This window comes from Oncorhynchus mykiss, chromosome 17 (assembly GCF_057628025.1).
Source record: "Oncorhynchus mykiss isolate SJ-2025 chromosome 17, ASM5762802v1, whole genome shotgun sequence".
In the NCBI taxonomy this organism is placed as follows: domain Eukaryota; kingdom Metazoa; phylum Chordata; class Actinopteri; order Salmoniformes; family Salmonidae; genus Oncorhynchus; species Oncorhynchus mykiss.
The window spans coordinates 75,515,454-75,533,346 of NC_143038.1; the positions used below are offsets into that span (position 1 = coordinate 75,515,454).

At 43.3% G+C, this 17,893-nt stretch overlaps 1 protein-coding gene and 1 long non-coding RNA gene across 2 annotated transcripts in view; both read right to left on the minus strand.

The window, feature by feature from the left end:
- Positions 1-9,630: 9,630 nt before the first annotated feature.
- On the minus strand, positions 9,631-10,734 carry LOC149976504 (uncharacterized). Its single transcript, XR_016488112.1, has 2 exons — positions 9,912-10,734; positions 9,631-9,827 (listed from the first exon to the last, which is right to left on the minus strand). It is a non-coding gene; the product is annotated as an uncharacterized LOC149976504 (long non-coding RNA).
- A 1,870-nt stretch (positions 10,735-12,604) lies between these two features.
- The window catches only part of LOC110493304 (inositol hexakisphosphate kinase 1), a 102,719-nt gene continuing 97,430 nt past the window's right edge, over positions 12,605-17,893 (minus strand). The window contains exon 6 of the mRNA XM_090206502.1: positions 12,605-13,721. Within this exon, the coding sequence (XP_090062628.1) occupies positions 13,032-13,721 (690 nt within the window). The 3' untranslated portion in view covers positions 12,605-13,031. The remainder of the gene's footprint in view (positions 13,722-17,893) is intronic.

Genomic DNA, 17,893 nt, shown 5'->3' on the forward strand with positions numbered 1-17,893 from the left:
CGACAACAACGTCGCCTATTGGCACAAACCCACCGTTGCTGGACCAGAGACAGGACTGGCAAAAAGTGCTCTTCACTGACGAGTCACGGTTTTTTATTTATTTATTTTTTATTTTACCTTTATTTAACCAGGTAGGCAAGTTGAGAACAAGTTCTCATTTACAATTGCGACCTGGCCAAGATAAAGCAAAGCAGTTCGACAGATACAACGACACAGAGTTACACATGGAGTAAAACAAACATACAGTCAATAATACAGTATAAACAAGTCTATATACAATGTGAGCAAATGAGGTGAGAAGGGAGGTAAAGGCAAAAAAGGCCATGGTGGCAAGGTAAATACAATATAGCAAGTAAAACACTGGAATGGTAGTTTTGCAATGGAAAAATGTGCAAAGTAGAAATAAAAATAATGGGGTGCAAAGGAGCAAAATAAATAAATTAATTAAATACAGTTGGGAAAGAGGTAGTTGTTTGGGCTAAATTATAGGTGGGCTATGTACAGGTGCAGTAATCTGTGAGCTGCTCTGACAGTTGGTGCTTAAAGCTAGTGAGGGAGATAAGTGTTTCCAGTTTCAGAGATTTTTGTAGCTCGTTCCAGTCATTGGCAGCAGAGAACTGGAAAGAGAGGCGGCCAAAGAAAGAATTGGTTTTGGGGGTGACTAGAGAGATATACCTGCTGGAGCGTGTGCTACAGGTGGGAGATGCTATGGTGACCAGCGAGCTGAGATAAGGGGGGACTTTACCTAGCAGGGTCTTGTAGATGACATGGAGCCAGTGGGTTTGGCGACGAGTATGAAGCGAGGGCCAGCCAACGAGAGCGTACAGGTCGCAATGGTGGGTAGTATATGGGGCTTTGGTGACAAAACGGATTGCACTGTGATAGACTGCATCCAATTTGTTGAGTAGGGTATTGGAGGCTATTTTGTAAATGACATCGCCAAAGTCGAGGATTGGTAGGATGGTCAGTTTTACAAGGGTATGTTTGGCAGCATGAGTGAAGGATGCTTTGTTGCGAAATAGGAAGCCAATTCTAGATTTAACTTTGGATTGGAGATGTTTGATATGGGTCTGGAAGGAGAGTTTACAGTCTAACCAGACACCTAAGTATTTGTAGTTGTCCACGTATTCTAAGTCAGAGCCGTCCAGAGTAGTGATGTTGGACAGGCGGGTAGGTGCAGGTAGCGATCGGTTGAAGAGCATGCATTTAGTTTTACTTGTATTTAAGAGCAATTGGAGGCCACGGAAGGAGAGTTGTATGGCATTGAAGCTTGCCTGGAGGGTTGTTAACACAGTGTCCAAAGAAGGGCCGGAAGTATACAGAATGGTGTCGTCTGCGTAGAGGTGGATCAGAGACTCACCAGCAGCAAGAGCGACCTCATTGATGTATACAGAGAAGAGAGTTTTGTCTCACCAGAGGTGATGGTCGGATTCGCGTTTATCGTTGAAGGAATGAGCTTTACACTGAGGCCTGTACTCTAGAGCGGGATCAATTTGGAGGTGGAGGGTCCGTCATGGTCTGGGGCGGTGTTTTACAGCATCATCAGACTGAGCTTGTTGTCATTGCAGGCAATCTCAACGCTGTGCGTTATAGGGAAGACATCCTCCTCCCTCATGTGGTACCCTTCCTGCAGGCTCATCCTGACATGACCCTAAAGCATGACAATGCCACCAGCCATACTGCTCGTTCTGTACGGGATTTCCTGCAGGACAGGAATGTCAGTGTTCTGCCATGGCCACCGAAGAGCCCGGACCTCAATCCCATTGAGCACGTCTGGGACCTGTTGGATCGGAGGGTGAGGGCTAGGGCCATTCCCCCCAGAAATGTCCAGGAACTTGCAGGTGCCTTGGTGGAAGAGTGGAGTAACATCTCACAGCCAGAACTGGCAAATCTGGTGCAGTCCACGACGAGGAGATGCACTCCAGTACTTAATGCCTAGTGGATACACCAGATACTGACTGTTACTTTTGATTTTGACCCCCCCCCCCCTTTGTTCAGGGAAAAATTATTAAATTTCTGTGGAATGTCTGTGGAACTTGTTCATGTCTGTGGAACTTGTTCAGTTTATGTCTCAGTTGTTTTATCTTATGTTCATAAAATATTTACACATGTTAAGTTTGTTGAAAATAAACATTTGACAGTGAGAGGACGTTTCTTTATTAGCTGAGTTGATATGGCTGATGTAGCCATTTAGCCAGGCTAGCTAATGTTGCTAACAAGCTACTGTAGCTAACCATTAGCTAGTTAGCTAGATAAGAGTGTATTGTGTAAATGCATGTAAGACAGTTCACAGAAAGGTACATTTAACAAATTTAGCCAATTAATTTATTACTAATAAAATTAGATAAAAAAATCTCTGGATTATTTTTTTTCCCCGAACGTTTGCCTCGATTCAGCAGATTCTCGTCCAGATCGTCATGGTGACGAAGCATTTGTAGTTTTGTATGACAGCCACATAAGCATTTCTTTATTTAAAAAACATTAATATTTGTGGCGGCGGCCCCTTTAATAGTCACCTTGTCCGAGAGAGATTTACACGGTTATCAAAACCTCACACCATGGTACAGCCCTCCTTTTGCCGTGTTTCTAAATCCACTATAACATCTATTGTGGAAAAAACGATTTGACCGCTACGTTTTATGGCTATTATGACTCATAGTAATTTAGAGCAGCAACAAACAAAAACATTCCCAAATTACAAACTGAAATACTGTAATATCGTTCTAAAAATTGTGTTTGAGGTTTTCCGGATAAAAAATTAACGGAATGGAGCTAAGCACAGGCAAAATCCTGGAGGGAAACCTGGTTCAGTCTGCTTTCCACCAGACACTGGGAGATAAAACCTGGTTCAGTCTGCTTTCCACCAGACACAGGGAGATAAAACCTGGTTCAGTCTGCTTTCCACCAGGCACTGGGAGATAAAACCTGGTTCAGTCTGCTTTCCACCAGACACTGGGAGATAAAACCTGGTTCAGTCTGCTTTCCACCAGGCACTGGGAGATAAAACCTGGTTCAGTCTGCTTTCCACCAGACACTGGGAGATAAAACCTGGTTCAGTCTGCTTTCCACCAGACACTGGGAGATAAAACCTGGTTCAGTCTGCTTTCCACCAGACACTGGGAGATAAAACCTGGTTCAGTCTGCTTTCCACCAGGCACTGGGAGATAAAACCTGGTTCAGTCTGCTTTCCACCAGACACTGGGAGATAAAACCTGGTTCAGTCTGCTTTCCACCAGGCACTGGGATATAAAACCTGGTTCAGTCTGCTTTCCACCAGACACTGGGAGATAAAACCTGGTTCAGTCTGCTTTCCACCAGACACTGGGAGATAAAACCTGGTTCAGTCTGCTTTCCACCAGGCACTGGGAGATAAAACCTGGTTCAGTCTGCTTTCCACCAGGCACTGGGAGATAAAAACCTGGTTCAGTCTGCTTTCCACCAGACACTGGGAGATGAAACCTGGTTCAGTCTGCTTTCCACCAGACACTGGGAGATAAAACCTGGTTCGGTCTGCTTTCCACCAGACACTGGGAGATAAAACCTGGTTCGGTCTGCTTTCCACCAGACACTGGGAGATAAAACCTGGTTCAGTCTGCTTTCCACCAGGCACTGGGAGATAAAACCTGGTTCAGTCTGCTTTCCACCAGGCACTGGGAGATAAAAACCTGGTTCAGTCTGCTTTCCACCAGACACTGGGAGATGAAACCTGGTTCAGTCTGCTTTCCACCAGACACTGGGAGATAAAACCTGGTTCGGTCTGCTTTCCACCAGACACTGGGAGATAAAACCTGGTTCAGTCTGCTTTCCACCAGGCACTGGGAGATAAAACCTGGTTCAGTCTGCTTTCCACCAGACACTGGGAGATAAAACCTGGTTCAGTCTGCTTTCCACCAGACACTGGGAGATTAAACCTGGTTTAGTCTGCTTTCCACCAGACACTGGGAGATGAATTCACCTTTCAACAGGACAGTAACCTAAAACACAAGACAGTAACCTAAAAGGACAGTAACCTAAAACACAAGGCCAAATCTACACTGGAGTTGCTTATCAAGAAGACAGTGAATGTTTCTGAGTGGCCGAGTTAGTTTTGACATAAATCTACTTGAAAATGAACGGCAAGACCTGAATAAGGTTGTCTAGCAATGATCAACAACCAATTTATAAGAGCTTGAAGAATAATGGGTAAACGTGGGTAGAGAGTTGGGCCAGTAACTGAAAGGTGGATCAGAAACCACGAGCTGACAAGGTTTTTATTGGTGCTCCAACCACTACTGGAATCTGCTTGGTCACCCAGTCACAATGTCCAACAAGACTCCAGATATAACACCTTTTATTGGTGCTTACTCCAACCACTACTGGAATCTGCTTGGTCACATGGTCACAATGTCCAACAAGACTCCAGATATAACACCTTTTATTGGTGCTTACTCCAACCACTACTGGAATCTGCTTGGTCACATGGTCACAATGTCCAACAACTCCAGATATAACACCTTTTATTGGTGCTTTGCTTTTATCAAAGTTCTCCGTTTCAGATCCTGATAATGCCTTTCTTCTTCTGCTCTATCGAGAAGAAATGAAAACAAAACCCCGCCTGGTCACTCTGACTGACTCTACCTTTCCTAATACCTACTAGACTATATGTTTTGGTGAAAGAATGACATTTCATGAATGGCCTCATGCATTATTGCTTAATCAGGATACTTCTAGAAGGATCAGATTAGCCTGTGGCATATTTAATATGATATACAGGGTCGGAAGTTTACATACACTTAACTCGGAGTCATTAAAACTAGTTTTTCAACCACTCCACACATTTCTTGTTAACAAACTATAGGTTTGGACATCTACTTTGTGCATGATGCAAGTCATTTTCCCAACAATTGTTTACAGATTATTTAACTTATAATTCACTGTATCACAATTCCAGTGGGTCAGAAGTTTACATTCACTAAGTTGACTATGCCTTTAAACAGCTTGGAAAATTCCAGAAAATTATGTCATGGCTTGAGAAGCTTCTGATAGGCTAACTGACATCATTTGAGTCAATTGCAGGTGTACCTGTGGATGTATTTCAAGGCCTACCTTCAAACTCAGTGCCTCTTTGCTTGACATCATGGGAAAATCAAAAGAAATCAGCCAAGACCTCAGACAAAAAAACTGCAGACCTCCACCAGTCTGGTTCATCATTGGGAGCAATTTCCAAATGGCTGAAGGTACCATGTTCATCTATACAAATAATAGTAAGCAAGTATAAACACCATGGGACCACGCAGCCGTCATACCGCTCAGGAAGGAGACGCGTTCTGTCTCCTAGAGATGAATGTACTTTGGTGCGAAAAGTGCAAATCAATCCCAGAACAACAGCAAAGGACCTTGTGAAGATGCTGGAGGAAACAGGTAAAAAAAAGTATCTATATCCACAGTAAAACGAGTCATATATCGACCTAACCTGAAAGGCTGCTCAGCAAGGAAGAAGCCACTGCTCTAAAACTGCCACAAAAAAGCCAGACTACGGTTTGCAACTGCACATGGGGACAAAGATGGTACTTTTTGGAGAAATGTCCTCTGGTCATATGAAACAAAAATAGAACTGTTTGGCCATAATGACCATCGTTATGTTTGGAGGAAAAAGGAGGAGGATTGCAAGCCGAAGAACATCATCCCAACCGTGAAGCACTGGGGTGGCAGCATCATGTTGTGGGAGTGCTTTGAGGGACTGGTGCACTTCACAAAATAGATGGCATCATGAGGATGGACAATTTTGTGGATATATTGAAGCAACATCTCAAGACATCAGTCAGGAAGTAAAGCCTCTAGCAGCCTGAAGAAGACTCTAGCAGCCCGAAGAAGACTCTAGCAGCCCGAAGAAGACTCTAGCAGCCCGAAGAAGACTCTAGCAGCCCGAAGAAGACTCTAGCAGCACGAAGAAGACTCTAGCAGCACGAAGAAGACTCTAGCAGCACGAAGAAGACTCTAGCAGCACGAAGAAGACTCTAGCAGTTGAAATATGTTGCAGTTGTTTTTAGACAGTAAGAATGAAATACAAAATAAGAGACGAAAAAAAAACAGACACAGAAACATTTCTTTCTTAAATAAATGTTTTATAGCTCACATTCAAAGTTGTCATAAAGATGTCATATTATAATTCTTAAAAAAATATCCATCCATGCAACAACAACAAAAGGAAAAAGATACTCTCGGGTAATATATATATATATTTTTCTTCTACAAGTAATTTCTCAGATCTATGGAAACACTGATAACATCAACCACAGAGGAAGAATTCCCACTTCTTCTTCTCCTCCCTTTATTGACTCGTGTGGATTTTCCTTTTCATCTTTTGTAACATTTTGATTAGTATATTCCATTATCTTTGTTCAAAATGGCACCCTATTCCCTATATAGTGCACTACTTTTGACCAGGGACCATTGGGCTCTGGTCAAAAGTAGCTAGAGGTGTAGCTAGAGGTGTCACTACAGACCCTGGTTTGATTCCAGGCTGTATCACAACCGGCCGCGATTGGGAGTCCCAAAGGGCGGCACACAATTGGCTCAGCGTTGTCCGGTTTTGGCCGTCATTGTAAATAAGAATTTGTTCTTAATTTACTTACCTAGTTAAATAAAGGTTAAATTTAATAAAAATACAAGTAGTACACTATAGGGAATAGGGTTCTGGTCTAAAGTAGTACACTATAGGGAATAGGGCTCTGGTCTAAAGTAGTACACTATTGGGAATAGGGTTCTGGTCTAAAGTAGTGCACTATAGGGAATAGGGCTCTGGTCTAAAGTAGTGCACTATAGGGAATAGGGCTCTGGTCTAAAGTAGTGCACTATATAGGGAATAAGGCTCTGGTCTAAAGTAGTGCACTATATAGGGAATAGGGCTCTGGTCTAAAGTAGTGCACTATATAGGGAATAGGGCTCTGGTCTAAAGTAGTGCACTATATAGGGAATAGGGCTCTGGTCTAAAGTAGTGCACTATATAGGGAATAGGGCTCTGGTCTAAAGTAGTGCACTATATAGGGAATAGGGCTCTGGTCTAAAGTAGTGCACTATAAGGAATAGGGCTCTGGTCTAAAGTAGTGCACTATATAGGGAATAGGGCTCTGGTCTAAAGTAGTGCACTATAAGGAATAGGGCTCTGGTCTATAGTAGTACACTATAGGGAATAGGGTGCCATTTGGAACGCTGCTGTCGTCTCTGGTGGTTTGTTTGGCCGCAAACTAAAACACATTTTCCTTTAGGAAACTTCATTTTATGCAAATGCCCCCTTTTTTAAAAAGGTTAAAACAAATTAAGATAACACTTTTTTCAGTTTTGTTTTGTTAGAAGATGGTAATACATGTCTAGCAAGTTGCTTTTCTAGCAAGTTGCTTTCTAAACCTATTTTAGTCCTCCAAAGCATTTCTCCGTTGTTAATTAACCAGAACAATGTATTTCTGGACAATAACACATTACAAAGCCCTGCCAAGTAGACTGATAGAAAGGTCTTCCTTCACCAACTAGGTGGAAATGCCATTATCATATTTTTTTTACATATTAATAAGAGTATAAAGAAAAAAAATGTATTCAATAAATAAGAATGAGTTTGGAACTCTGGGTGTCAGCAGACGACAACACAACTTTTTAAATAATAGCTGTGGAGGAGCGTGACTTGACTTTTTAAATAATAGTTGCGGAGGAGAGTGACTTGACTTTTTAAATAATAGTTGTGGAGGAGAGTGACTTGACTTTTTAAATAATAGTTGTGGAGGAGTGACTTGACTTTTTAAATAATAGTTGTGGAGGAGAGTGACTTGACTTTTTAAATAATAGTTGTGGAGGAGAGTGACTTGACTTTTTAAATAATAGTTGTGGAGGAGAGTGACTTGACTTTTTAAAATAGTTGTGGAGGAGAGTGACTTGACTTTTTAAATAATAGATGTGGAGGAGAGTGACTTGACTTTTTAAATAATAGTTGTGGAGGAGAGTGACTTGACTTTTTAAATAATAGTTGTGGAGGAGAGTGACTTGACTTTTTAAAATAGTTGTGGAGGAGAGTGACTTGACTTTTTAAATAATAGATGTGGAGGAGAGTGACTTGACTTTTTAAATAATAGTTGTGGAGGAGAGTGACTTGACTTTTTAAATAATAGTTGTGGAGGAGAGTGACTTGACTTTTTAAAAAATAGTTGTGGAGGAGAGTGACTTGACTTTTTAAATAATAGTTGTGGAGGAGTGACTTGACTTTTTAAATAATAGTTGTGGAGGAGTGACTTGACTTTTTAAATAATAGTTGTGGAGGAGTGACTTGACTTTTTAAATAATAGTTGTGGAGGAGAGTGACTTGACTCTTTAAATAATAGTTGTGGAGGAGAGTGACTTGACTCTTTAAATAATAGTTGTGGAGGAGAGTGACTTGACTCTTTAAATAATAGTTGTGGAGGAGAGTGACTTGACTTTTTAAATAATAGATGTGGAGGAGAGTGACTTTACTTTTTAAATAATAGTTGTGGAGGAGAGTGACTTGACTTTTTAAATAATAGTTGTGGAGGAGAGTGACTTGACTTTTTAAATAATAGTTGTGGAGGAGTGACTTGACTTTTTAAATAATAGTTGTGGAGGAGTGACTTGACTTTTTAAATAATAGTTGTGGAGGAGAGTGACTTGACTCTTTAAATAATAGTTGTGGAGGAGAGTGACTTGACTTTTTAAATAATAGTTGTGGAGGAGAGTGACTTGACTTTTTAAATAATAGTTGTGGAGGAGAGTGACTTTACTTTTTCAAATAGTTGTGGAGGAGAGTGACTTGACTTTTTAAATAATAGTTGTGGAGGAGAGTGACTTGACTCTTTAAATAATAGTTGTGGAGGAGAGTGACTTGACTTTTTAAATAATAGTTGTGGAGGAGAGTGACTTGACTTTTTAAATAATAGTTGTGGAGGAGAGTGACTTTACTTTTTCAAATAGTTGTGGAGGAGAGTGACTTGACTTTTTAAAAAATAGTTGTGGAGGAGAGTGACTTGACTTTTTAAATAATAGTTGTGGAGGAGAGTGACTTGACTTTTTAAATAATAGTTGTGGAGGAGCGTGACTTGACTTTTTTTACTGGAAACTATTTTCTCCATAAACGCCAATATCCAGAAACAAGGGAGCACAAATTGAAACACAAATAGAACCGAATAGAATTGGTTCTAGAACCGAATAGAATTGGTTCTAGAACCGAATAGAATTGGTTCTAGAACCGAATAGAATTGGTTCTAGAACCGAATAGATTTGGTTCTAGAATCAGAATAGAATGTAGTAGATACATCTCTAAACCTTAAGTCAGTCAACAGTTTTGTTATGTTGAGCTAATCTGACTGCAGTAGTAATAAGTGGTTTTATAATTCTGGACACGTCTAAAAAGTCAGTTCACGTGCTTGTGTAGAATTAGAGCATAGATAGACTTAAAGATAAAATATTATAGCACAGTAGTGCTTTTAGTCAGAGTAGGGTTGCAAAGTTCTGGTAACTTCCCCCCAAAAACCCATAGGTTTTTCCAGAACTATTGATAGAAGGATTCCGGATTTCCTGCTTTACGCCATCCATGATTCTGGGAACCTTCCAACTGGGGTTTCTCGATAAAACCTGGGAATTTTGGGAACGTTTATTTTTATTTGTTAGAAAGGTTGTGTGGTCATACGCACGTCCTTAAAAACTTTGTGACTGGGCTGTGTCGGATTGAAACGTTGTCGATAAAGCGCGTGGAGCATCAACAGTGTGAGGGCCTTCCTGTTCTTTACACATTTGGGGAAAGTGTACACACACCTATCAGTGATATTCAACTGAAAAAAAGACCAGACCTGCATCCTGCCAGAGCATGCTGCTCTTCCCTGTTTTACAGTAAAGCTCTCATCTCTAACAGCAGAGGGGGAAAAAGACCAGACCTGCATCCTGCCAGAGCATGCTGCTCTTCCCTGTTTTACAGTAAAGCTCTCATCTCTAACAGCAGAGGAGGGGGAAAAAATTATCCACATCAACTGTTATGATTTATGGCTACAGTGCAACATTCTACAACCAATCTACACAGAGAAACACCCTAACCCAAATGACTGCCTCTCACTCCATGGTGAGTAGGCTGGGGGACAAAGGGAGGACACAGAAGAGGAAGAGAGTGGTGGAGGAAGAGTGGACAATCTCTTACTAACTTTCTGCTACATGTGTTAAAATGGAGGACCAAGGGTTCACTGTGTATCGGTGGTGAGAGAGTAGCAGACCTGGGTTCAAGTACTACTTCAAAATCAGAGAGGACATAACAGGACTGTAGATGCTCCCTGTATGTTTCTCAAAATCTTTTAAATGCTTTGAGTGTTGACTTCAGTGTGCCTGTTGTTCCAGATCACGGGCAGGAGGATTTGCAGTTTTGTGACTATTCTATTTGTTTCATTTTGCCATGCAAGCTCAATCAAGCCCTGCTTAAAGTATCTGAAATGATTTGAATCCAGGTCTGGCGAGAAATCCGCCCCTTGACGTGACTTAAACGCCGCCAGAAGAAAATAAGTAACATTTTAAAAACATTTTTTTTAAAATTATAATAATCATGCTTTGATGCTTTCAATTCACCTTCTACAGTGCAATTTTTTTTTTTAAAGGAAAGAGATATTTGATATTTTCAAGATCATAAAATCAGAGAAAGTTGTAAGGATGACGGGAGTCCCAATGGGACATGGCCCAGACATACCTGGGCTGGGACCGGCCTAAATACCAGACACTGGTAGAGGGAGGGACTGACCAAGATCAGGAACTAAATATATTTAAATAATTACATTCTACAACTTTAAATGAAACAGTCGGTTTTTGGAACTGAATAAGAGAGATGAGTATAAAAAGCAACAATATATAACGGATCGGTTTCTAAATTAGATGACCGACAGACACAGACAGACAGACAGACAGACAGACAGACAGACAGACAGACAGAGAGACAGAGAGACAGACAGACAGACAGACAGACAGACAGACAGACAGACAGACAGACAGAGAGACAGACAGACAGAGAGACAGACAGACAGAGAGACAGACAGACAGACAGACAGACAGAGAGACAGAGAGACAGACAGACAGACAGACAGACAGACAGACAGACAGACAGACAGACAGACAGACAGAGAGACAGACAGACAGAGAGACAGACAGACAGACAGACAGACAGACAGAGAGACAGAGAGACAGACAGACAGACAGAGACAGACAGAGACAGAGACCGAGACAGACAGACAGACAGACAGACAGACAGACAGAGCTGTGTGGTATTTCAGCCTGAAGGTTGCATCCCTTAATAGCACACTATTCCCCATGTAGGTCACTACTTATGACCAGGTTCCATAGGGCTCTGGTGAAAAGTAGTGCACTAGATAGGGAATAGGGTGCTATTTCAGCCACAGCCGTGGGTTGTATTTATTTTTCTACTTATTGTAATCAAGAGGCAGAGACAAGTATTTCCCGTTTAGCCCACTTCTTTGTTTTTACAGTAAAGCTCTCATCACTCACAGCAGCCTGGAAGAAAGCTGCTCTTCTTTTGAAGCCCTGATAGGAATACTGCTATAAGGGACTTAGCTAAGTCCCCAAGACCTCACCCTAACCCAACCCAACCCACCCCACCCACACACTGTCCCCACCAACCCTCAACACACACAGATAGACAGATCGCTCTTCCCTGTACCAGTCCCACACCGGAGACAGGCTAAAATGGCAATATTCCCTATATAGTTCACTACTTTAGACCAAAGCCTTATGGGTTTCCCTATGGGCCCTGGTCCAAAGTAGTGCACTATAAAGAGAATAGGTTGACATTTGGGACAAGGACCTGGACTTGCCCTGAGCAGTGGCAGCTTTACTTTCAAACCAAACCCTGCAATACTTCAGCTGGCCACATAGCGGCGACAAGCCCACAAGGCAAACAGACATTGCCCCTCTGTTTTCCTTCAGAGGAATGGCAGCCATCTCTGTCCAGGAGAGGATATAACAGAACTGTAGATGCTCCCTGTACATTTCTCATGAGTCTACCCTAGCAGAGAGGATATAACAGGACTGTAGATGCTCCCTGTACGTTTCTCATGAGTCTACCCTAGCAGAGAGGATATAACAGGACTGTAGATGCTCCCTGTATGTTTCTCATGAGTCTACCCTAGCAGAGAGGATATAACAGGACTGTAGATGCTCCCTGTACGTTTCTCATGAGTCTACCCTAGCAGAGAGGATATAACAGGACTGTAGATGCTCCCTGTACGTTTCTCATGAGTCTACCCTAGCAGAGGATATAACAGGACTGTAGATGCTCCCTGTACGTTTCTCATGAGTCTACCCTAGCAGAGAGGATATAACAGGACTGTAGATGCTCCCTGTACGTTTCTCATGAGTCTACCCTAGCAGAGAGGATATAACAGGACTGTAGATGCTCCCTGTACGTTTCTCATGAGTCTACCCTAGCAGAGGATATAACAGGACTGTAGATGCTCCCTGTACGTTTCTCATGAGTCTACCCTAGAAGGAGCACAACAGTCAGAGAGTGACCTTTACAGCCTAAGTTCATGACCTTTAACCTTTACAGTCAAGACAGTAGCCTTCCACTTCATCACTCAGGTTCTTCTCGTTTCATATTAATTCTGAGCTTTTCTTTCTTTCTCCAAATATAATCATGAAGGACAGGGTAGTAGCACTTAGAGAGAGGAGGAGGATGAGGAGGGTGGAAAGATCTGAAGACGCAGGATGAAGATGTGTCAGGTTACAGCTACAGGTTCTCTTCTCCTGAAAGATGGCCATCGATACATCCCAAATGGCACCCTATGCCCTACATAGTGCACTTATATTGACCCGAGCCCTGTGGGCCCTGGTGAAAGAGCCCTGTGGGCCCTGGTGAAAGAGCCCTGTGGGCCCTGGTCAAAGAGACAAGTGGGCCCTGGTCAAAGAGACAAGTGGGCCCTGGTCAAAGAGACAAGTGGGCCCTGGTCAAAAGTAGTGCACTATAAAGGGAATGGGGGATACCATTTGAGTCCCAGGTTCTACCGCTACAGGTTCTCCTCCCTTATGCCCTCCAGGATCTTGATGAGGCTCTCCAATCCAAACACGTAGCCTCGGTCCGGCCCGTCGTGCACCGTCTGGTCGTCACGGAAACCTTTGAAGGTGCTGTGGGCAAAGTCTATCATGCGGACGTCCACACTGATGCTGGGGCTGGAGGGGCGGGGTGGAGGACGAGGGGGGCCGTGAGGGTCCGAGGGAGGCTGCTGTGGCTGTGGAAGGGTGGGGGGGCAGTGTGGTGGTGGTAGGAGAGCCTGGGGGAGCTGGAGGGGTTCTTCGGTCGGTCTCTGGACCGTTTGGAGACCCAATACTAAACCCGGTCCCTGGACACCCGTTCCTACTCCTGGGTTGACCAGCACCACCTCCTCCTTCTCTGAGGGCATCTCAGCGGCTGGCTGTGGTACAAGCCGTGGTGCTTTCTGCCAGACGTGGGCCAGCTCAGGCTCCTTCCCCTCATAGATGATGAGCAGGGAGGAGGAATAGAAGCGGTAGGTGGTCTGTCTCTCCAGAACGGCCTTCAGGCTGCGTAGTTTACACAGCATGGGTTCAAACAGGTCCTTCCTGAGCGACGCCCCGTTGTGCAGGTATTGGTGGAGAGCGTGGCGGAAGCCCTCGATGGACAGGCTGCGGCCGTAGTACTTGTTCCTGCACAGATAGTGGCCCGTATCCATCTGGTACACCTGGACCATAGAACACAGAGATTAGAGGTTACACCTGGACCATAGAACCACAGAAAGAACAGAGGTTACACCTGGACCACAGAACCTGGCCCATAACACTACACAGACCGGTGCAGCTAACCAATCAGATTTGCAGTAGGCCTATATGCAAATTGACCATTGTCAAAAAACGGATCTGTGCCATTTACTTTGAACTGGACCGTGTTTACAGCATGAGCGGTCGTGATTAGATGAACTGGACTGTGTTTACAGCATGAGTGGTCGTGATCAGATGAGTAGTTGTGCTTGTTTTGTTCATATCCGTTGCTAGCTAGTGAGTTATTAGCCCAGTTATAGATAATCTAATCAGCAATGGGAGTGATTGCTCCCTACATTTAATTGAAAAGCGAGTCAGGTAAAGAGCTTTCGTGTTGTATTTTGAGACAGGATTGAATAAGCTATGTAGCTAATAGGCAGAGGGTAGCATCATGTGTCTAATTCTCTGTAATAATGGTATGGGAATAAGGAATTTCTTGCATCCAACAACATTTTCAGTCACCTTGTCTGAAGGACAAGTGGATAAATAGGTAAATGCCCTGCATGTTTTTTTTCAAAAGTCTCATGGAATGTAGGCCTACACTATAATCCACTATAGTATTTTTCTACGGCTGGCCATGCTTTCCACCTGGCTACCCCTACCCTGGTCAACAGCCCTGCACTCCCAACAGCAACTCGCCCAAGACAAACCCCATTTCTCCTTCACCCAAATCCAGATAGCTGATGTTCTGAAAGAGCTGCAAAATCTGGACCCCTACAATTCAGCCGGGCTAGACAATCTGGACCCTTTCTTTCTAAAATGATCTGCCGAAATTGTTGGCAAACCCTATTACTATCCGGTTCAACCTCTCTTTCGTATTGTCTGAGATTCCCAAAGATTGGAAAGCTGCCGCGGTCATCCCCCTCTTCAAAGGGGGAGACACTCTAGACACAAACTGCTACAGACCTATATCTATCCTACCCTGTCTTTCTAACGTCTTTGAAAGTCAAGTTAACAAACAGATTACTGACCATTTCGAAACCCACCATACCTTCTCCGCTATGCAATCTGGTTTCAGAGCTGGTCATGGGTGCACCTCAGTCACGCTCAAGGTTCTAAACAACATCATAACCACCATCGATAAGAGACATTACTGTGCAGCCGTATTCATCGACCTGGCCAAGGCTTTCGACTCTGTCAATCACCACATTCTTATTGGCAGACTCAACAGCCTTGGTTTCTCAAATAATTGCCTCGCCTGGTTCACAAACTACTTCTCTAATACAGTTTGGTGTGTCAAATCGGAGGGCCTGCTGTCCGGACCTCTGGCAGTCTCTATAGGGGGTGCCACAGGGTTCAATTCTCGGGCCGGCTCTCTTCTCTGTATACATCAATGATGTTGTTCTTGCTGCTGGTGATTCTCTGATCCACCTCTACGCAGACGACACCATGCTGTATACTTCTGGCCCTTCTTTGGACACTGTGTTAACTAACCTCCAAACGAGCGTCAATGCCATACAACTCTCCTTCCGTGGCCTCCAACTGCTCTTAGATGCTAGAAAAACTAAATGTATGCTCTTCAACCGATCGCTGCCTGCACCTGCCCGCCTGTCCAGCATCACTACTCTGGACGGTTCTGACTTAGAATACGTGGACAACTATAAATACCTAGGTGTCTGGTTAGACTGTAAACTCTACTTCCAGACCCACATTAAGCATCTACAATCCAAAATTAAATCTAGAATCGGCTTCCGATATCGCAACAAGGCATCCTTCACTCATGCTGCCAAACATACCCTCGTAAAACTGACCATCTTACCGATCCTCGACTTCGGTGATGTAATTTACAAAATAGACTCCAACACTCTACTCAACAAATTGGACGCAGTTTATCACAGTGCCATCCGTTTTGTCACCAAAGCCCCATATACTACCCACCACTGAGACCTGTACGCTCTCGTTGGTTGGCCCTCACTTCATTTTCGTTGCCAAACCCACTGGCTCCAGGTCATCTATAAGTCTTTGCTAGGTAAAGCCCCGCCTTATCTCAGCTCACTGGTCACCACAGCAGCACCCACTCGTAGCACGCGCTCAAGCAGGTATATCTCACTGGTCACCCCTAAAGTCAATTCCTCCTTTGGCCACCTTTCCTTCCAGTTCTCTGCTGCCAATGACTGGAACGAACTGCAAAAATCACTAAAGCTGGAGACCCATATCTCCCTCACTAACTTTAAGCACCAGCTGTCAGAGCAGCTCACAGATCACTGCACCTGAACATAGCCCATCTGTAAACAGCCCATCCAATCTACCTCATCCCCACACTGCTATTTATTTATTTTGCTCCTTGGCACCCCAGTATCTCTACTTGCACATTCATCTTCTGCCGATCTACCATTCCAGTGTTTAATTGCTAAATTGTAATTTACTTCGCCGCCATGGCCTATTTATTTCCTTATCTTACCTCATTTGCATGTCACTGTACATAGACTTTTGTTCTACTGTATTATTGACTATGTTTTGTTTATTTCCATGTGTAACTCTGTGTTGTTGTTTGTGTCGAACTGCTTTGCTTTATCTTGGCCAGGTCGCAGTTGTAAATTAGAACTTGTTCTCAACTGGCCTACCTGGTTAAATAAAGGGTTAGGGTTATATATATAAATACCTGGTTAAATAAAGGTGTTCTCAACTGGCCTACCTGGTTAAATAAAGTTGAAATAAAAATAAATAAAATACATTAAAACAGACAAATAGAGGTTAGACCTCTACCATTATAACAGACGGAGAGGTTAGACCTCTACCATTAAAACAGACAGAAAGGTTAGACCTCTACCATTAAAACAGACAGAAAGAGAGGTTAGACCTCTACCATTAAAACAGACAGAAAGAGAGGCCATAAAAGAGATGAGAACACTGGTGAACGATCCATCTGATTTATCACAGTATAAATGGAGGGGGAGAGAAGGCCTTTTGAAGCTGGATGGAGGATAAATGCTGTGGCCATTGTCCTGTCTATGCTGCTGTTCTAGGCTCTACATTGCAAACAGACAGTCAGTCACGCCATCCGTCCATCTGTAATTAATGTGTTGCTTCTAAACGTGTGTCTGGGAGTGTTGGGATAAAGGTGAAAGATTCATTTCAATTCCAATCGAATGGACAATAAAGCATCTATTCCATTCCAGTTGATTCTCTCTTCTGTCCTGCTCTGGTTACTGCTGTGGCTTTTTTGTCTGAGCCTAGGTGTTAGGAGAAATATAGAGACGCAAGTAAAGAATCTACAGCGTAGTAGGAGCTACTGTGTCTAGAGAGAACCTCAGTATCTACGGCGTAGTAGGAGCTACTGTCTAGAGAGAACCTCAGAATCTATGGCATAGTAGGAGCTACTGTGTCTAGAGACAATCATGCTCCTTCAGCATCCTTCTCCAATCAATCCATCAAGCTCCAGAACAGACAAATCAAGAAAGCTAATCAAGACTGCTAATAAAGTGGGGCAAAACCATATTTAGTCAGTCACCAATTGTGCAAGTTCTCCCACTTAAAAAGATGAGAGAGGCCTGTAATTTTCATCATAGGTACAGAAAATCACATTGTAGGATTTTTAATGAATTTATTTGCAAATTATGGTGGAAAATAAGTATTTGGTCACCTACAAACAAGCAAGATTTCTTGCTCTCACAGACCTGTAACTTCTTCTTTAAGAGGCTCCTCTGTCCTCCACTCGTTACCTGTATTAATGGCACCTGTTTGAACTTGTTATCAGTATAAAATACACCTGTCCACAACCTCAAACAGTCACACTCCACTATGGCCAAGACCAAAGAGCTGTCAAAGGACACCAGAAACAAAATTGTAGACCTGCACCAGGCTGGGAAGACTGAATCTGCAATAGGTAAGCAGCTTGGTTTGAAGAAATCAACTGTGGGAGCAATTATTAGGAAATGGAAGACATACAAGACCACTGATAATCTCCCTCGATCTGGGGCTCCACGCAAGATCTCACCCCGTGGGGTCAAATTGATCACAAGAACGGTGAGCAAAAATCCCAGAACCACACGGGGGGACCTAGTGAATGACCTGCAGAGAGCTGGGACCAAAGTAACAAAGCCTACCATCAGTAACACTACGCCACCAGGGACTCAAATCCTGCAGTGCCAGACGT